This window comes from Oncorhynchus mykiss, chromosome 11, assembly GCF_057628025.1.
Source record: "Oncorhynchus mykiss isolate SJ-2025 chromosome 11, ASM5762802v1, whole genome shotgun sequence".
NCBI classification, from domain to species: Eukaryota; Metazoa; Chordata; class Actinopteri; order Salmoniformes; family Salmonidae; genus Oncorhynchus; species Oncorhynchus mykiss.
Genome location: NC_143032.1, coordinates 15,819,452 through 15,841,187, shown reverse-complemented (window position 1 = coordinate 15,841,187; position 21,736 = coordinate 15,819,452). Strand labels below are relative to the sequence as shown.

At 44.0% G+C, this 21,736-nt stretch overlaps 1 protein-coding gene across 1 annotated transcript; it reads left to right on the top strand.

Annotated features, from left to right (window-relative positions):
• The first annotated feature begins 967 nt into the window (after positions 1-967).
• Positions 968-18,858, top strand: shisa2b (shisa family member 2b). The gene is made up of 2 exons (XM_021620296.3): positions 968-2,185; positions 14,198-18,858. Exons 1-2 carry the CDS (start codon positions 1,870-1,872, stop codon positions 14,776-14,778), a joined length of 897 nt encoding a protein of 298 aa, XP_021475971.2. The 5' UTR covers positions 968-1,869; the 3' UTR covers positions 14,779-18,858.
• The last annotated feature ends 2,878 nt before the right edge of the window (positions 18,859-21,736 follow it).

Genomic DNA, 21,736 nt, shown 5'->3' with positions numbered 1-21,736 from the left:
TCAAAGGCGAATTGAGTTATTGCACACGCGTTCTTAACAAGGTAGGCGTTCCCTAACGGTAATATGCAGATGTACTAGAACAACCCAATAGGATCTCGCTAGTTCGTGCTTGGCTCTGCCCACTTCCTTGCTTGTTCTGCCACTATGACTAATTTGTTCCCCATTGTAAACGACTGGCTGTTGTCTATCTTGGTAAAGTTATAAAACATATTTGAGGAGCTTTTTGGCATAATGGGAAATGTAGTCTTTAACAGCTACAAGCAAGGCACGCAGAGTTGTTTTAAAGAGATGTAGATGTAGCAAGAGAGCTTGAGATAGAGCTAAACACTATACAAATGACCTGAAACATAGGTCCACTCTTCATCACGTTCAAAATATAAAATGACAACAATGTATAGTATTTGCATATTCAGTAATGGGAAAAACACAAGTGGTTCTATGGATTTGTGCTAAAACGTATGACCACCAGGTGGCAATGTCATCTTACAAATTATTTTCAGCTCCGATATGACAGAACAGACAGTACTCATCTTGAACATCGAACAACATAATCAGGACAAAGATGTAATGTAGCCTAACAGAAAAAAGTAGGTAGTAAACCTAATATATCAGTTAGTATTCACCATAGAGATCCTATTAAATTCATATTAGTATTCTAATTCCTAGCTATAGGGTATTCACTCGAGAAGGTCAATTCACATCCGTGTGAGAGAATGCGTGCGCGCGTGCGTGCGTCCTGGCCAACGTTTGTATGCACATAAGTCAATGTAATGTGATAATGTATGAGTGCCGGCCGGCCAGTGCATGCGCTCTTACATTGTGCGCGCAGGGGTCCCAAGGGGGCACCCACACCCAATGCCGCACCAGGGCTACCCTCAGAAAGCGGTGGGGCTCCTCGGAACCGTACGCAGTGACGCTGAAAAGTAGAAAAATGTCAGTAACCAATGCGCAAGCGCATGGCTGAACTAGTAGCCCACCTCTCATTCGAGGCACTCTCGTCATAGATGTACTAGGAGTGAGAGCCTGGGAGGCAATACTGTATGAATGCGTGAAAAGTTTACATCTCTTGCACGTCTCTTTATGGCGTAGCCTATCCTTAATGAGCACCAGAGACTGTGACTGCCATGCTCTATTCGATTTTAGTCTCATGGTCTAGTTTCCAAAATTTGGTCTACTGTAGAACAGTTTTGAGAAGTTAACCTCATGACACATTAGAAGAGGATAAAAACAACTTGCTGGTGTGGTGGACTGGACAGAGGGACAGGGGGAGAATCCGTGAGAATACTCGCATGGCACGTATGGATTACATGTAAGGCCAGTGTTGGTTTCGCTGCATCTCTGGGGGAAAGTCATCCGAGAAGCGTATTTTCAGGAGACCATGGACAGCCTCGCTTCCATGCCAGAGGGATTCCGCTCAGCCTGGATTGATGTTGGATTTACCCGGGGCTCCGAGAGCTCACAGCCGTGAAATTGAGAGTGAAATACGCGCTATGAAATAATAGGCTATTTGTAAGATTGGTGCCAAATGTAGGCTATTTATGTTCTGGATATTTGATCATGTTTTATTTTCTCAACAAGCGTTACTAACGCTACTTGGAATCTTGTGATCAACTTCAAACAGTGGACACTTTTAAAAGGAGCGCTTTGGTGACAAATTTGTGGATCTATTGAATTAGGCTGTAGGATTACCCACGGAATTCCACTGTCAAATGATAGTTTCAAAGTCGTTTGTTTTGTTTCCATTTTGTCGCCTCGCTCTTTCGTTTCATTCATTCTCCGTATCACTTTGTTAACCAGGTTAAAGCCTGAGAGTAAAAGAAAGAAAGCCTCTGTCTCATAGCGCGCCCAGTGTGCACACACACGGGCACCATGGTCGGGATGTGGGGTGGCGGAGGTCTCCCAATGTCTGTCACCGTGGTTGTGACTCTGCTCCTGGCTATTATTGACGTGAATGCGAGTGGGGAGTACTGTCACGGTTGGCATGACACCCAGGGCACATGGAGAGAGGGCTTCCAGTGCCCGGAGAAGTTCGATGGTGAGGATGCCATCATCTGCTGCGGGAAATGCGAGCTGCGGTACTGCTGCTCCAGGAATGAAGCACGGCTGGACCAGGGGACTTGTGACAACGACAAGCAAGCCCAGCAACCGGGCACCGACAGCAAAGAGAACAAGGAGACGGGCGCAGGTAAGAACTCTGTCTGGCCCAGCACGGCCAGCTTTAGGGGCCACAGCAGCTGTGCCAAACGCTCTGCCTCAAGGCTGCAAAGCTCTCCTTGTCTGCTAAAAATTATAAAGTAATTTCTAAATTAGATTTTAAACTGGCTCAGTTTAAATTGTTTAACTTAATTATAGGCTACGCCAGCAATATTGCATTTTCAAGGAGATGAGGGAGACGGAAAGAGAGGGCCTAATTGCCTCATTTTAATAAAGGTTTAGGCCACAATGGCCCAGGCCTAGAACAAATGATACTTAATTGAAAGTTGGAGTTATGAGTTTCTTTCAAACATGTAGGTATGTTCTAGTCTTTTCAACCACTATCTATCTGGGAGCTTAAAAATCGCTTAGAGATAGCGTACCGGTTCAGTTGGCAGCAACAGCTGCAGAGAAGCCAGTTGACACCATAAACCCACGCACTCACAAATGGAAAATTGTGCTGCGTGGCGTTATAAATAGCTGTGTTTGTTCTAGCACCAACACACGCGCGCCGCGGGGACTGCAGAGCTCGAGCAGCGCACTGTCCCCACGAGGATCAAGTTTGGACTTGACCGGATCTTTAGGCCATTGGCTCGCGACGGCGCTGACAGCTCTGTTCATAAAAACAAATCGCGTTATGAATCATTTCCCCGCGCTTGCGTGTCGATTCCGCTGAGGTATAGGCCTATGTGAACGGTTAATTCCCATCCCAAACACATTAGGAATGAATCCCCTGTATGTTCCTTCCTGACGTTTACCGTCTAGTTACATTCACATGATTTCAACGCACATTTTTACTTTATCCAGGCCTTTTTTTAACGTTGCGTGGATAGGGTGTCCATGACCAATTGCGCATGGAACGGAAGCGCCTAATAATGTCACATTGTAACCTCATCTAAGTCTTAGCAGTGAGTTAGTACTAGCCTAACAATTGGGTGTGATTGGAAGAACAGATGTCATAATTCTTCATTATTTTTATTGAAAGCAGATTTACTGAAAATCTTCAAGGTCCAAACAGGTATTAGTTATTGATGTCTTTGACATGTTTCCAACATATTTCCATCACCTTCTCATTACAGTTGTAGCACAGAAAGCTGCATCATATAGGAAGAAAAGAGACACTACAGTGCACACACATTAAGTGCTTGCACATTACAAAATGAGAGGCACATTTACTATGAGTCAAAAATCTTGCAATGGTCATTTATCAAAGAAAACAAATAGTTGGCTACACGTAGTACAGATATTAAACATACACATCAACAGAGCATGCCTTTCTTGTAGAGTAGAATACAGTATGTTACTCTCTTGGCATTTGTTGAAAGAGTCATCACTTATCACTCCAGAAAGAGCCAAATACATTTTCATATAGTGAACAACAGCCAAAATAAAAATAAACTGGCAAAAAAAAAAGAAGTATTTTGTCAAGCAAGGCACCGCTTGTACATTTAATTCATTTTTTTATGTACAGGGCAACCAATTAATCACAAAGCAAAGATACACACAGCCATGTCAATGAATAAGCCCAAGGATACTGTATATGCATTAAGAACAATAAACAGAGCCTAACATTCAACATGAAGGAACATGTGTGGGATTCAGGAAAGGAGAGGACCCCGGGGATTTGAATGGGGAGAGGACGAGCAGTCAGTTACACATAATATGCCCAAACAAGAACAGAGAGATGGGGGCTGATATTACTGCAGACAGAGTAGGGCTGTCCCAGTCCCAGTCCAGCAACAGGTGTGGAATAGACTAGTGGGCTGAATGGAAACTATAGACACTCTCCAACAGATAATGTCACAGCACTGTCATTACTACACTTCTTCCATCAGCCATTTTACTTGTGTCTCTGTCAGACTATAGGCTGTATTCACATATCATGTGACGCCGTTAGGAGGACATTAGATGACTTTCTGGAGCCTTACGCACTAACTCATATCCATAGTAGCTACATAACTCTCTTAAAGAAAAGCTCCTCTAAACCTGATCATGGTATGGTTTGGCTGTGAGGTATTGAAGCGAACAGCTGTTCAATTAAGCAATAAGGCCAGAGGGGGTGTGGTATATGGCCAATATACCACGGTTAAGGGCTGTTTTTACGCACGATGGAACGCGGAGTGCCTGGATACAGCCCTTAGCCGTGGTATACAGTATTGGCCATATACCACAAAACCGCAGGGTGCCTTATTGCTATTATAAACTGGTTACCAACATAATTAGAGGAGTAAAAATACATGTTTTGTCATACCTATGGTATACAGTCTGATATACAATGGCTTTCAGCCAATCAGCATTCAGGGCTCGAACCACCCAGTTTATAATAGGAAATAGGTCATGGGCTCATAAAATTGATGTCATAGCGCCTCAGCTTCTACCTCTTTTGTACTGTATCTAGACTGAGTCTAGTCAAGTTGACTGTTGTCCCAGAATTAGTCTTTTCTAATGAGTGCCTATAGCTTCAAACTTTAGACATCTTGAAATGGTCCTTTGAAAAGCTGGTGACTTTTGATGTTGCTCAGAGGGAGAGAACGAGTGTGTGTTAAGGAGAGAGAGAGAATGAAAAAGGAAAATGACAGAACGAGTCACTGCCTCTCTCAGGGTTACAGTTACACTCCATAACACTTTGGAGTATTCAAACTGGAAAATGAGTAACTTAACCAGAGGAACAATAAATCTCATGAAATCAGTTGTCATGTAACAAGTTCCCCATTGTGCTCCAAACGGGTGTGTGCCTGTGTGCGTGTGTACGTGTGTGCGAGGAAGCACCTCAACTCTGCCCTGGTCCTGCCACTCGAACCATTGCTGCCAACATTCCCCATGAGCGCTCACTGTTGGGTCAAAAGTTAACGAAACACCCAAAGAACACTTACGTTTACTATGAACCACTTTCTGTATGCTGTAGTAGGCGACACTGCCATCCTCTACCTTCACTCTGTAAGAGAGTTAGCCTGCTGCTTCATTACCAAGTCATCTTAACATGATTCATCCAGCATAAAACATTTGGTTCCTTGGAAGTTGTGGGAACGTAGGCTTTTGGTTTCACATTGGTTGTGGGAACAAAGGCATACGTAATACGTTTTTTTAAACGTTCTGAGAACAGAAGGGAGGTTCTGAGAATGTTTTACTCCGTTTCCTTGGAAGTATTCCTGGGCGGTTTTATTAACGCTCTGAGGCCTATAAGTTATTTTGAAGTTTTTGAATAACTTCCTTAACACTTTCACGTGTCAAACTCATTCCATGGAGGGCCAATTGTCTTCGAGTTTTCTCTCCTCCCTTGTATTTGATTGATGAATTAAGGTAATTAATTGGTAAGGAACTCTCCTCACCTGGTTGTCTAGGTCTTACTTGAAAGGAAAAAACTAAAACCAGCAGACACTAAGCCCTCCGTGGAATGAGTTTGACACCCCTCTCTTAGGCATTAATCATGCAAATACATGTATTTTTTATTGTGAGACGGCATCAGTGAGATTCAAACCTATAATCTTCTGTTCTACATCCATGGAATTAGTCAATTGTGCCACAAGGATGATGGATCTAGCATTCCATGTTTTTTTTACACATACAAAGCTGTTCATTTTAGTCTATTCAAACAGTCCCCATTTCAAAGGAAACGGGCACTCATTAAGATCAGATTTGAAACACTTAACAAGATAGAGGATAGAGAGAGTTTTGTTGATGCTGATAATGGAATGTTTGTTTTTAAATAACAAAAAATGAAAGTTTTGTTGTGTTATTTATGGAAAGTTTTCTTAATATTCTCGGAACAATTTGAGAACATAACTTTAAATAGAACCGTGAGCAAAACCTGTAGGAAACGTAATTCCCACAGAATAAATATTTTTCTTACCACTCTCTGAACTATTGAAGAATATTCCCAATGTCAAACCATTTGAAAAACGTTCCTGGAACATTACCAAGATTGAAATGAAATGTAACCATGTTTGAACTTTTAGGAAACGGTCTGTTAAAGTAATGAAATAGCAAGAAAATATAATATATAACAAGTTCCTTAAATGTGCTGAGAATGTTCCAAAGCCAAGCAACTATCCTGCACCATTACCAGAACGTTGTGGGAAGGTTGTATGTAAAATAACCATGGGACAACCACACTCTCACCAATCAATAAGAAACACATGGTTCTCAGAACGTTATGTGCTAGCTGGGTACTGTACTTCCTGGAACTGGTTTACACTAGACAGATGGCAGAAAAACAGCTGTGTACTTTAAGGGGTGAATTACATGCTAATCATGCGAGAATCATGCAGATGATCGGATTGAACACACAGTAGCCTGCTTTATCTCCAGAGTCACAGCTGTTACTATGGTTCAAAGGTTACAGTAAGAGATATGTAGTATGCATTAGAGCCCCACTGCAAGGTTGGCCTATATCATGTTGAAAATATGTATGGAATTAGGCCTTCAATGTGATCTGTTGCATTACTCCAAACCAGCCATCATTAATGCCACTCTCAATATGTCTTAACGCTGCCTCTATACAGTATAAGAGACTATTCTGGTTTAAATGCCATAGCGCGATGTGGATTTATATAGGAGAAGAGGTCAGGAAGACCCACATAAGTTCTGGCTACATAACTTTGGTATGAGACAGAATCCCCCCTCTCACAGACAAACACAGATCAAACGCAAGCATAAACTCACTCAGACAGATAGGTACAGGGTCGGTGGAGGGGGGTTGGGGGTTGGGGGGGCCACAGCTGGGCGCGCAGGATAAGAACAGATCAAAACAAAGTTAATAACTTCTAATGAGGGACTGGGGCCCCCTGGAGACACGCCACTAGTCCACCTCTGTCTCGGCCTTTCTTCCTCTAATTTCGTCTCTCCCTCTTTTCTCTTTTGTCTCACCATCTCACTCCATTTCTCTTTCGCTCTCATTTGGGTTTATGGGTGAGGTAAAAACACGTGAGTGTAACAGCTCTTGCTTGAACTTTTTGACAAACTGTTTTTCTCACTGCAGTTCACTCTTGGGCTCTCAACTTTACTAGTTCAAGGAAAGAGGGGATTTTCCAAAATCATGTCAAAAGTCTTGATGGTAGAATAAACCACTTCATCATGTTGCTGTTGTAGTTTGTTCAGTTTGTTTTGTCTGAGGGCGTAAGTGGTTATGGTCTGAGGAAGTTCTATCCTCGCTCTGCTCTGCTTGTTATAGAAAGAACAGCCCTGTCTTAATGTACACTACATGACCAAAAGTATGTGGACACCTGCTCGTCGAACATCTCATTCCAAAATCATGGGCATTAACATGGAGTTGGTCCCCCCTTTGCTGCTATAACAGCCTCTACTTTTCTGCGAAGTCTTCCACTAGATGTTGGAACATTGATGCTGGGACTTGCTTCCATTAAGCCACAAGAGCATGAATGAGGTCAGGCACTGATGTTGGGAGACTGGGAGTCGGTCGGCGTTCCAATTAATTCCAAAGGTGTTCGATGGAGTTGAGGTCAGGGCTCTGTGCAGGTAAGTTAAGTTCTTCCACACCAATCTTGACAAACCATTTCTGTATGGACCTCACTTTGCGCACAGGGGCATTGTCATGCTGAAACAGGAAAGTGCTTTCCCTAAACTGTTGGAACAAAGTTGGCAGCACAGAATCGTCTAGAATGTCACGTATGCTGTAGAGTTAAGATTTCCCTTCACTGGAACTAAGGGGCCTAGCCCGAACCATGAAAAACAGCCCCAGACCATTATTACTCCTCCACCAAACTTTACAGTTGGCACTATGCATTGGGGCAGATAGTTCTCCTGGAAAATCCAGATTTGTCAGGAGACGAGAACTTACAGAAAAATGCTTACTTACAAGCCCTTAACCAACAATGCAGTTTTAAGAAAAATACCTAAAAAAAACTATAAATAAAAGTAACAAATAAAAATAACGAGGCTATATACAGGGGGTACTGGTACAGAATCAACGTGGAGGCTATATACAGGGGGTACTGGTACAGAATCAATGTGGAGGCTATATACAGGGGGTACTGGTACAGAATCAACGTGGAGGCTATATACAGGGGGTACTGGTACAGAATCAACGTGGAGGCTATATACAGGGGGTACTGGTACAGAATCAACGTGGAGACTATATACAGGGGGTACTGGTACAGAATCAACGTGGAGACTATATACAGGGGGTACTGGTACAGAATCAACGTGGAGACTATATACAGGGGGTACTGGTACAGAATCAACGTGGAGACTATATACAGGGGGTACTGGTACAGAATCAATGTGGAGGCTATATACAGGGGGTACTGGTACAGAATCAACGTGGAGGCTATATACAGGGGGTACTGGTACAGAATCAATGTGGAGGCTATATACAGGGGGTACTGGTACAGAATCAATGTGGAGGCTATATACAGGGGGTACTGGTACAGAATCAACGTGGAGGCTATATACAGGGGGTACTGGTACAGAATCAATGTGGAGGCTATATACAGGGGGTACTGGTACAGAATCAATGTGCTGGGGGCACCGGTGTGTCAAGGTAATTTAGGTAATATGTACATGTAAGTAGAGTTATTAAAGTGAGTATGCATAGATAATAACAGAGAGTAGCAGCAGCGTAAAAGGGGGGGGTGGGGGGGCAATGCAAATAGTCAGGGTAGCCATTTGACTAGATGTTCAGGAGTCTTATGGCTTGGGGGTAGAAGCTGTTTAGAAGCCTCTTGGACCTAGACTTGGCGCTCTGGTACCGCTTGCCGTGCGATAGCAGAGAGAACAGTCTATGAATTGGGTGGTTGGAATCTTTGACAATTTTTAGGGCCTTCCTCTGACACCGCCTGGTAGAGAGGTCCTGGATGGCAGGAAGCTTGGCCTCTGTAGTGCCTTGTGGTCTGAGTCCGAGCAGTTGCAATACCAGGCAGTGATGTAACCTGTCAGGATGCTCTCGATGTTGCAGCTGTAAAACCTTTTGAGGATCTTAGGACCCATGCCAAATCTTTTCAGTCTCCTGAGGGGGAATAGGTTTTGTCAGGCCCTCTTCACGACTGTGTCCTTGCACCACACGGTCAGGTCTTTGACCTCCTCCCTATAGGCTATCTTGTCATTGTCGGTGATCATACCTGCCACTGTTGTGTCATCAGCAAACTGAATGATGGTGTTGGAGTCGTGCCTGGCAGTGCAGTCATGAGTGAACAGGGAGTACAGGAGGAGACTGAGCACGCATCCATGAGGGGCCCCCGTGTTTAGGATCAGCGTGGCGTATGTGTTGTTACCTACCCTTACCACCTGGGGGCGGCCCGTCAGAAAGTCCAGGATCCAGTTGCAGTGTTTAGTCCCAGGGTTCTTAGCTTAGCGATGAGCTTTGAGGGCACCATGGTGTGGAGCGCTGAGCTGTAGTCAATTAATAGCATTCTCACATACAGTAGGTCAAATCAAAATCAAATGTATTTATATAGCCCTTCTTATATCAGCTGATATCTCAAAGTGCTGTACAGAAACCCAGGCTAAAACCCCAAACAGCAAGCAATGCAGGTGTAGAAGCACGGTGGCTAGGAAAAACTCCCTAGAAAGGCCAAAACCTTGGAAGAAACCTAGAGAGGAACCAGGCTATGAGGAGTGGCCAGTCCTCTTCTGGCTGTGCTGGGTGGAGATTATAACAGAACATGGCCAAGATGTTCAAATGTTCATAAATTACCAGCATGGTCAAATAATAATAATCACAGTAGTTGTCGAGGGTGTAGCAAGTCAGCACCTCAGGAGTAAATGTCAGTTGGCTTTTCATAGCCGATCATTAAGAGTATCTCTACCGCCCCTGCTGTCTCTAGACAGTAGAAAACAGCACAGGTCAGGGTTCCATAGCCACAGGCAGAACAGTTGAAACTGGAACAGCAAGGAGTCATCATGCCAGGCAGTCCTGAGGCATGGTCCTAGGGCTCAGGTCCTCCGGGAGGGAGAAAGAAAGAGAGAAAGAGAGAATTAGAGAGAGCATACTTAAATTCACACAGGACACCGGATGAGATAGGAGAAGTACTCCAGATATAACAAACTGACCCTAGCCCCCCGACACATAAACTACTGCAGCATAAATACTGGAGGCTGAGACAGGAGGGGTCAGGAGACACTGTGGCCCCATCCGATGATACCCCCGGACAGGGCAGAACAGGAAGGATATAACCCCACCCACTTTGCCAAAGCACAGCCCCCACACCACTAGAGGATATCTTCAACCACCAACTTACCATCCTGAGACAAGGCCAAGTATAGCCCACAAAGATCTCCGCCACGGCGCAACCCAAGGGGGGGCACCAACCCAGACAGGAAGATCACGTCAGTGACTCAACCTACTCAAGTGACGCACCCCTCCTAGGGACGGCATGGAAGAGCACCAGTAAGCCAGTGACTCATCCTCTGTAATAGGGTTAGAGGCAGAGAATCCCAGTGGAGAGAAGGGACCAGGCAGAGACAGCAAGGGCGGTTCGTTGCTCCAGAGCCTTTCCGTTCATCTTCACACCCCTGGGCCAGACTACACTCAATCATATGACCCACTGAAGAGATGAGTCTTCAGTAAAGACTTAAAGGTTGACACCGAGTCCGCGTCTCTCACATGGGTAGGCAGATCTTTCCATAAAAATGGAGCTCTATAGGAGAAAGCCCTGCCTCCAGCTGTTTGCTTAGAAATTCTAGGGACAATTAGGAGGCCTGTGTCTTGTGACCGTAGCGTATGTGTAGGTATGTACGGCAGGATCAAATCGGAAAGATAGGTAGGAGCAAGCCCATGTAATGCTTTGTAGGTTAGCGGTAAAACCTTGAAATCATCCCTTGCCTTAACAGGAAGCCAGTGTAGGGAGGCTAGCACTGGAGTAATATGCTCAAATTGTTTGGTTCTAGTCAAGTGTTCCTTTTGTCCAGGTGTGAAAAGAGGGCAGTGTGGAGTGCAATAGAGATTACATCATCCGTGGATCTGTTTGGGTGGTATGCAAATTGGAGTGGGTCTAGGGTTTCTGGGATAATGGTGTTGATATGAGCCATTCAAAGCACTTCATGGCTACAGATGTGAGTGTTATGGGTCGGTAGTCATTTATGCATGTTATCTTAGTGTGCTTGAGCACCAGGACTATGGTGGTCTGCTTGAAACATGTTGGTATTAGAGACTCAGACAGGGAGAGGTTGAAAATGTCAGTGAAGACACTTGCTAGTTGGTCAGCGCATGCTCAGAGTACACGTCCTGGTAATCCGTCTGGCCCTGCGGCCTTGTTAATGTGACATAGTCGCCCGGAACAGCTGATGCTCTCATGCATGTTTCAGTGTTACTTGCCTCGAAGTGAGCATAGTAAGTAATTTAGCTCGTTTGGTAGGCTTGTGTCACTGGACAGCTCTCTGCTGTGCTTCCCTTTGTAGTCTGTAATAGTTTGCAAGCCCTGCCACATCCAACGAGCGTCGGAGCCGGTGTAGTACGATTCGATCTTAGTCCTGTATTGAAGCTTTACCTGTTTGATGGTTCGTCGGAGGGCATAGCGGGATTTCTTATAAGCTTCCGGTGTAGAGTCCCTCTCCTTGAAAGCGGCAGCTCTACCCTTTAGCTCATTGCGGATGTTGCCTCTAATCCATGGCTTCTGGTTGGGGTATGCACGTACAGTGCCTTGCGAAAGTATTCGGCCCCCTTGAACTTTGCGACCTTTTGCCATATTTCAGGCTTCAAACATAAAGATATAAAACTGTATTTTTTTGTGAAGAATCAACAACAAGTGGGACACAATCATGAAGTGGAACGACATTTATTGGATATTTCCATCTTTTTTAACAAATCAAAAACTGAAAAATTGGGCGTGCAAAATTATTCAGCCCCTTTACTTTCAGTGCAGCAAACTCTCTCCAGAAGTTCAGTGAGGATCTCTGAATGATCCAATGTTGACCTAAATGACTAATGATGATAAATACAATCCACCCGTGTGTAATCAAGTCTCCGTATAAATGCACCTGCACTGTGATAGTCTCAGAGGTCCGTTAAAAGCGCAGAGAGCATCATGAAGAACAAGGAACACACCAGGCAGGTCCGAGATACTGTTGTGAAGAAGTTTAAAGCCGGATTTGGATACAAAAAGATTTCCCAAGCTTTAAACATCCCAAGGAGCACTGTGCAAGCGATAATATTGAAATGGAAGGAGTATCAGACCACTGCAAATCTACCAAGACCTGGCCGTCCCTCTAAACTTTCAGCTCATACAAGGAGAAGACTGATCAGAGATGCAGCCAAGAGGCCCATGATCACTCTGGATGAACTGCAGAGATCTACAGCTGAGGTGGGAGACTCTGTCCATAGGACAACAATCAGTCGTATATTGCACAAATCTGGCCTTTATGGAAGAGTTGCAAGAAGAAAGCCATTTCTTAAAGATATCCATAAAAAGTGTCATTTAAAGTTTGCCACAAGCCACCTGGGAGACACACCAAACATGTGGAAGAAGGTGCTCTGGTCAGATGAAACCAAAATTGAACTTTTTGGCAACAATGCAAAACGTTATGTTTGGCGTAAAAGCAACACAGCTCATCACCCTGAACACACCATCCCCACTGTCAAACATGGTGGTGGCAGCATCATGGTTTGGGCCTGCTTTTCTTCAGCAGGGACAGGGAAGATGGTTAAAATTGATGGGAAGATGGATAAAGCCAAATACAGGACCATTCTGGAAGAAAACCTGATGGAGTCTGCAAAAGACCTGAGACTGGGACGGAGATTTGTCTTCCAACAAGACAATGATCCACAACATAAAGCAAAATCTACAATGGAATGGTTCAAAAATAAACATATCCAGGTGTTAGAATGGCCAAGTCAAAGTCCAGACCTGAATCCAATCGAGAATCTGTGGAAAGAACTGAAAACTGCTGTTCACAAATGCTCTCCATCCAACCTCACTGAGCTCGAGCTGTTTTGCAAGGAGGAATGGGAAAGAATTTCAGTCTCTCAATGTGCAAAACTGATAGAGACATACCCCAAGCGACTTACAGCTGTAATCACAGCAAAAGGTGGCGCTACAAAGTATTAACTTAAGGGGGCTGAATAATTTTGCACGCCCAATTTTTCAGTTTTTGATTTGTTAAAATATCCAATAAATGTCGTTCCACTTCATGATTGTGTCCCACTTGTTGTTGATTCTTCACAAAAAAATACAGTTTTATATCTTTATGTTTGAAGCCTGAAATGTGGCAAAAGGTCGCAAAGTTCAAGGGGGCCGAATACTTTCGCAAGGCACTGTACAGTCACTGTGGGGACGATGTCATTGATGCACTTTTTGATGAAGCCAGTGACTGATGTGGTGTACTCCTCAATGTCATCGGAAGAATCCCGGAACATATTCCAGTCTGTGCTTGCAGTGCTGCTCCAGAGTCCAATGGCGGTGAGCTTCCCACCACTCCAGCCGACACTTGGCATTGCGCATGGTGATCTTATGTTTGTGTGCGGCTGCTTGGCCATGGAAACCCATTTCATGAAGCTCCCAGACGAACAGTTGTGCTGACGTTGCTTCCAGAGGCAGTTTAAAACTTGGTAGTCAGTTTTGCAATTGAGGACAGACCATGTTCACGTGTTACGTACTTCAGCACTCTGCAGTCCCGTTCTGTGAGCTTGCGTGGCCTACCACGTCGTGGCTGAGCCGATGTTGCTCCTAGACGTTTCCACTTCACAATAACAGCACATATAGTTGACCGGGGCAGCTCTAGCAGGGCAGAAATTTGACAAACTGACTTGTTGGAAAGGTGGCATCCTATGACAGTGCCACATTGAAAGTCACTGGGCTCTTCAGTAAGGCCATTCTACTGCCAATGTTTGTCTATGGAGATTGCATGGCTGTGTGCTCGATTTTATACACCTGTCAACCACGGGTAGCCAAATCCACTAATTTGTCCACATACTTTTGTATATATAGTGTATATTTGATACTGGAAGAAAGAAAAATGTTTTCCCTTGTTTGTTAAAAATGTGTTATCGTCAAACCACTGAAAACCTCCCTCCCTCCCACTCTCTCACCCTTCTTCCTTCCTCTCTCCACAGTACCCATCTACGTTCCCTTCCTGATCGTGGGCTCTGTGTTCGTGGCTTTCGTCCTGGTGGGTTCCGTGGTTGCCGTTTGCTGTTGCCACTGTCTCCGCCCCAAACAGGAACTGTCATCAGGGGGCGGGGGAGGAGGCGGGTCTGGTGGCGGCCGTCTCCTGGAGACTATTCCCATGATGGCTAGCGTGGGAACGTCTCGCGGTTCCTCTTCCCGCCAATCAAGTACGGCCACCTCGTCCAGTTCCTCTGCCCCTCCTGCCCAGGTGCCTCGCCCGGCCCCCCAGCCCATGATGCGTGCCCAGGCCTCCTGCTGTCTCCCTCCAGACGCCAGTGTCTTCGTCAACATGCCGACCAACTTCTCCGTGCTCAACTGCCAGCAGGCCACCCAGATCATGCCCCACCAGGGACAGTTCATCCACCCCCAGTACATCGGCTATGCCACCCACCACATGTCTCCACCCCAGGGGGTCTACCTGGACCCCACCCAGGGGGGCTACAGACAGCTGCAGTCCCCCTACCCCCCACCCACCAGTGTGGCCAGTGTCACCAGCGAGCAGAAGTACCCTCCAGTAACAGTTTAAGCCATTTTGGGGACTGTGTGTAACAGACCTTGTGAGGGCCTTATGGGGACTGTTTGAGAAACCTTATGGGGACTGTGTGAGAAACCTTATGGGGACTGCATTAGAAACCTTATGGGGACATTGGGAGCTCGCCAGCTTGGAGAGAGAATGATATGGACTCAGGCTCACACAGAGGACTCCGAAGCTGGGATCTGTGCCTGACCAGCCACAGTGTGTTGCGTGTGTCTGTCCTACATGTGTGTGATATGTAAAGGTTTGGCAGATTTGCCTCAGGGTAATGATTGTGAGTGAGCTGACCTCACCCCAAGATTGAGGCAGGGGCATGTCTGTCTGGTTGTCTTCATTCAGCAACACACAGAGGGGTGATGCTGCCCACCAGGGCCAATGACTCGCAGCAGAGTGTGTGGGTTTAACGTCTTGAAGTTTGTCAGTGTAGCGTTTGTTGTATGTGTTTGTAAATGAGTGAATGTGTGTATGTACAGTACGAGTGAGGGTGCTGTGTCCAGTGTGACTATGTATGTATGTGACTATATGTACAGAATGTGCTGTGTGTGTATTACTGTCAGTGTATGTGGTGGTGAGTGGGTGTATGTTAACGGATGTACTATGTGTGTGTGTGTATATGAGTGTATAGTATGTGTGTATATGAGTGTGTAGTATGTGTGTATATGAGTGTGTAGTATGTGTGTATGAGTGTATAGTATGTGTGTATATGAGTGTATAGTATGTGTGTATATGTGTGAGGACGTGTGTATATGAGTGTATAGTATGTGTGTATGTGTGTGAGGACTTGTGTATATGAGTGTTTAGTATGTAATGGGAAATGCAGGCGGTGTGATGTGAAAAACAGTCCCTCTCTCCCTGTAGGCCTGTTGATGTCTAATGAAGTGAACACAGGACACAGACTGTGACGCTCCAGCCTTACACCCCCCCCCCCCCCCCCCACACACACACACCTACCCACTGCCTTAAGCGGAAACGCACACACACTTGCATATACACAAGAGAACCCACAAAATTAAAATACACAAACACTCACGCACGGACTTGGAAATAAATGTGCCTGAAAGGAGGTGTGTGTGCGTATGTATGTGTGTGTGTAGCTGTGATCGGCAACCTTCTGAAGATTGCAGAAATAATAACGCAGTAAAAGCTGTCTGCCAACTGTTCCACCTCACTGAGTTTCCCTCCTGTGAAAGAGGTGTGTGTGCTGGTGTGTGCGTTTACTGAAGGTAGACTGAAGTTGTGCTGGAAGGTTTCAGGGCATTTCCAACAGTTATTTTCACTTCAGGAGGGTAGAAAAAGAACAGCAAAAAAATGGACAAGACCCACTGGGCACACCACGTCATTTCAGGGTGGCAGGGTAGCCTAGTGGTTAGAGTGTTGGACTAGGAACCAAAAGGTTGCACGTTCAAATCCCCGAGCTGACAAGGTACAAATCTGTTGTTCTGCCCCTGAACAGGCAGTTAACCCACTGTTCCTAGGCCGTCATTGAAAATAAGAATTTGTTCTTAACTGACTTGCCTAGTTAAATAAAGGTAAAAAAAAGTCTATGTGGATTATTGGGTAATATTTGGTCGAGACGACCCATTAGGCCTCTATTCACTCAAAAAGACAGCCAAAGTTAGTTGAATTTCCAACGTGTTATCACTATGCTTTCAACCATCTACAACCAAATTCTTTGTCTGATTTTTGGTTTAGTTGTCCCCCAAATGTGCCAACCATTTAAAAGCGCAGCAAAGTTCAAATGGGAATACAATGTCAGATATTTTGTTTATTTATACAACAGATTACTGTGACATCACTGTGTTTCATCTATTAGCCGAACCAAATGACCTGGATGGCAGTTGAGATGACAGTACGTGGAGCAAGTGATCAATGCCGTTCGAGATTCTGCACAGATTATTAAAGCGATTGTGAAGATCTCCACAGACCTATGATGACCGATGCATGCTATCTTAAACATGCATACTTTATCTAATTACATAATGTGTAGTTACAGTGACCTAAAAATGTGGCCGTGGATGTGTTACTCATTTTAAGGTTGAACTTCACATTTGTTTGTAAGATAGAGTAAATATCCTTAAGTTAAGGCTATTACAAAAGTAATATTGAATTGTTTGGTTGACAATGCACCCAAATATCAACATTTTAAAGGAAATGAATCTACTGTTTGTATAGTTCCATTCTTTAACTTTTATTTTTGGTTGTGTTGGCGACGTGAATCCAACATATAATTTGTTAACTTGTCAACAAATAAATATGTCATTTATGTTATTTCAAAAGTGATATTGAATTGTATTTGGATGTCAACACAACCAAATATCTTGCCTGATGACTCACATTGAATTCTTCCACTGCTCTATCAATCGCTACATACTTAATTGCGGAAAAGAAATAGACATTTGTGGCGTGGCGTTTGGCCGGAGCAAAGAGACTGGGTAAATCAGCCAACCAAATATCAACATGAAGGAGATTTATCTTCTGCTTGGATAGTTAGATCTGTGTTACTAATTTAGTCTGGCTTTAATTACAGTTCGTCTACAAATTAAGTTTGTCTCCATCTCAACCAAAAATCTAAGTTAAAGAATAATACTAAATCAAATCAAACTTTAAATGCACTTTAAATAAAGTTTGATTTGATTAAGTCCTATACTTTAACTTAGATTGTTGGTTGAAATGGAGACGTGAATCCAACTTATGGTTGCGTTGACAACTAAACACAATTCAATATCACTAAATATAATTTCATTTTTATCAACTAGAGCTTGAAACTAGAGGTCTTTATCGGCTCCAAAAAGTTGGACTTGGATCCCGAACGGACCCGTAAACAGTCAGACCCGAACACGAATGGACACGACAGCAACCGGTCCGGGTCTAGACCAGACCTGATTGGAGCCGAGTTACAAAAAATGTATGTTTACTAGCCAAGTTGCTCTTTTGGTTAACAAATAGATAATTATATGTTGGATAGGCCTTATTAGCGTAAAATAAATAACTCTGCAGAGCCGAGGTTGGGTCCATTCAGGTCCACTCAGGTCTTTCAGCTGTAGTTACATAGACCCGAGACCCGATGACAATCAAACAGGACCTGACCCGGACCGGAGGGAAAAGTTAGAATTTTGGACCCAGACTCGCTCGGGTCCTGGGTCTGGTCTCAGACCCATTAGGCCTCTGTTCCAAACCTTTTCCTATTCTGCTGTCTTTTTTTTTGCTGAATTCTGGTTTGAATTGAAACAATGGCTGTTGATGACTTTACAAATGCCTAAATAGCATCATTGAGGATAAATAAGTATGGTCACATTTCATTTGCTCTGTTAAACCTACACTTTGGAATGACTTCGATAGCAGCATTGAATTGATCTAGTTTCCCTCAACAATCATTCTCATAATAGTACATAGGTAAGAGTCAGTGACATCATAGCTAAGCTGGGCTTGGTTAAACCCTGGATGGGGGACTAAAGGGTAGCTGTAGATAGATTAGTTCTCCAGTAGGAGGTGCTGCCCAGCCAATTATTTTTTTAAAATTCTGAGTAGATATAACGTTGAAGATTTGACGGTGTTTTAACGGTACAAATTCAACACATTTTACAAGGTTTGTCTATGTTGGAATTTGGTTAACATGATGACATCATTCTGTGGTTGAAATTTTACCCTCAAAATAAGTTGATGACAAAAGAAAAATCCTATATATTTTCCACGTCATAATACATTGACAAGTTATGTTGAAACAACGTTGATTCAATCAGTTTGTGCCCAGAGGGAACACTTTTCACTATGTCGGGTAGCTGGTCTTAAAGGTGGCTTTTGGATTTTGGACTCCTACTTTGTGCCCTGTTATAAAACTGTCTCTGTATTAGGATTGTACACAACTCACCCCAAGTTCCAGTTGATGAAACTGCAGAAATGCTTAGGTGTCCCAAAGTGAACTAACCTGACTGTGTGTTTTGTGTATTTCAAGTATAATGTCTGTATGATCAACTGTGTGTGTGTGTGTATCTTGAGGTTGAATGTGTACCTGCTCCCTGTGAAACAGTGTTCTTTTTCATATGAATTATAATAAATCAATATTAAACAGTGTCCAAACTGTCATGGAGTCATTTGTCCATTCTGTCAGCGTTTCTACAGTTAGCATCCAATACTTTTTTAGAATAAGGATAAAGCATTTTGCTGAGGTTTTGGCGGCTGGCTTAAGAAAGGATATATTACTAACATCACAGTTGTTTGGGCCACATCTATTCTTAAACCATGTACAGCACCCCCCCACCCCATAAATTCACACAACACAAATGTTCCATGGTTAAGTTAGAGAGGTCTGTTGCCATAATGCTAGTCTTACGGCTGACTCGGTCCCAGCAGGAGTTGTGAGATTTACACACACTTAGAGACGAGACCCAGAAGAACAGAAACAACACTCCAAGTGTACAAACTGACACCCAAGCGGGGGCCAAACCACAAAGCAGTCTTGGGGAGTGAGCAGCCAACATACACACTACATACACTGAGTGGACAAAACATTAGGAACACTTTCCTAATATTGAGTTGCAACCCCCTTTTGCCCTCAAAACAGCCTTTAATTTGTCAAAGCATGGACTCTACGAGGTGTCAAAAGCGTTCCACAGGGATGCTGGCCCATGTTGACTCCAATGCTTCCCACAGTTGTGTCATGTTGGCTGGATGTCCTTTGGGTAGTGGACCATTCTTGATAAACACAGGAAACTGTTGACTATAGAAAAAACAGGATAGGGTTGCAGTTATTGACACAAACCGGTGCGCCAGGTGCGGGGTCTACCACACCCCATTCAAAGGCACTTAAAACGTTGTCTTGCCCATTCACCCTATGAATGGCACACATAAACAATCCATGTCTCAATTCTCTCAAGGCTTAGAAATACTCCTTTAACCGGTCTCCTCCCTTCATCTACACGGACTGAAGTGGATTTAGCAGGTGACATCAATAAGGGATCATAACTTTAACCTGGTCACTCTATGCCAACTTGACACAACTGTGGGAAGCATTGGGGTCAACAAGGGCCAGCATCCCCGTGGAACGCTGTCAACAACTCTGTATGGCTTCATTTAAAAGGAGGATACTTTAAACAGGAATCCATTGTCAATCCAACAGAAATGTAAGGTTTTAATCTGTAAGGAGCCCACTCAACATAGGATGGGCCTCTCTTAGTAGCTTACTAGAAAACCAGTTTGGATCTAGATACAATGTGGGCTTTAAGAGAAGTTTAATGCCTTATATTGAATCGTTTTAACCTTCCAAAATCATGCTTGTTATATACAGTGCATTTGGAAACTATTCAGACCCCTTAACTTTTTCTATATTTTGTTACGTTACATTCAGAGACTTGTCCCGAAGCCATTCCTGCGTTGTCTTGGCTGTATGCTTAGGGTCATTGTCTTGTTGGACGGTGAACCTTCACCCCAGTCTGAGTTCCTGAGCGCTCTGGAGCAGATTTTCATCATTTTCATCAAGGATCTCTCTGTACTTTGCTCCTGACTAGTCTCCCAGTCCCTGCCACTGAAAAACATCCCCACAGCACAATGCTGCCACCACCATGCTTCACCATAGGGATGGCGCCAGGTTTCCTCCAGGGCTTTGTAGGTTTCCTTCAGGCCAAAGAGTTCAATCTTGAAACCAAGATTGGAGCTCTGTCAGAGTGACCATTTTGTTCTTGGTCACCTCCCTGACCAACGCCCTTCTCCCCCGATTGCTCAGTTTGGCTGGGCGGCCAGCTCTAGGAAGAGTCTTGGTGGTTCCAACCTTCTTCCATTTAAGAATGATGGAAGCCACGGTGTTCTTGGGGACCTTCAATGCTGCATACATATTTTGGTACCCAGATGGTCCCCAGATCTGTGCCTCGATGCAAACCTGTCTCTGAGCTCTAAGTACAATTCCTTCAACCACATGGCTCGGTTTTAGCTCTGATATGCACTATCAACTGTGGGCCCTTATATAGACAGGTGTGTGCCTTTCCAAATCATGTCCAATCAATTGAATTTACCACAGGTGGACTCCAATAAAGTTGTAGAAACATGTCAAGGATGATGAATGGAAACAGGATGCACCTGAGCTCAATTTCGAGTCTCATAGCAAAGGGTCTGAATACAGTTGAAGTCGGAAGTTTACATACACTTAGGTTGGAGTCATTAAAACTCGTTTCTCAACCACTCCACAAATTTCTTGTTAACAATCTATAGTTTTGGTTAGGACATCTACTTTGTGCATGACACAAGTTTTCCAACAATTGTTTACAGACATATTATTTCACTTATAATTCACTTTATCACAATTCCAGTGGGTCAGAAGTTTACATACACTAAGTTGACTTCCAGAAAAATTATGTTACGGTTTTAGAAGCTTCTGATAGGCTAATCGACATAATTTGAGTCAATTGTAGGTGTACCTGTGGATGTATTTCAAGGCCTACCTTCAAACGTAGTGCCTCTTTGCTTTACATCATGGGAAAATCAAAATAAATCAGCCAAGTCCTCAGAATTTGTTTTGTAGACCTCCACAAATCTGGTTCATCCTTGGGAGCAATTTCCAAACGCCTGAAGGTACCAGGTTCATCTGTACAAACAATAGTAAGGAAGAATAAACACCATGGGACCACGCAGCCGTCATACCGCTCAGGAAGGAGATGCATTCTGTCTCCTAGAGATGAACGTACTTTGGTGCGAAAAGTGCAAATCAATCCCAGAACAACAGCAAAGGATCTTGGGAAGATTCTGGGGGAAACAGGTACAAAAGTATCTATATCCACAGTAAAACGAGTCCTATATCGACATAACCTGAAAGGCCACTCAGCAAGGAAGAAGCCACTGCTCCAAAACCGCCATAAAAAAGAAAAAAAAAAGAAAATGTACATTTCTGACCCACTGGGAATGTGATGAACGACATAAACGCTGAAATAAATCATTCTCTCTACTATTATTCTAACATTTT

Excerpts from the sequence above, each read along its gene's own strand:
- shisa2b (XM_021620296.3), top strand. The coding sequence starts at position 1,870 with ATGGTCGGGATGTGGGGTGGCGGAGGTCTCCCAATGTCTGTCACCGTG. Across the intron at positions 2,186-14,197 it reads GAACAAGGAGACGGGCGCAG|TACCCATCTACGTTCCCTTC; the intron begins GTAAGAACTCTG and ends CTCTCTCCACAG.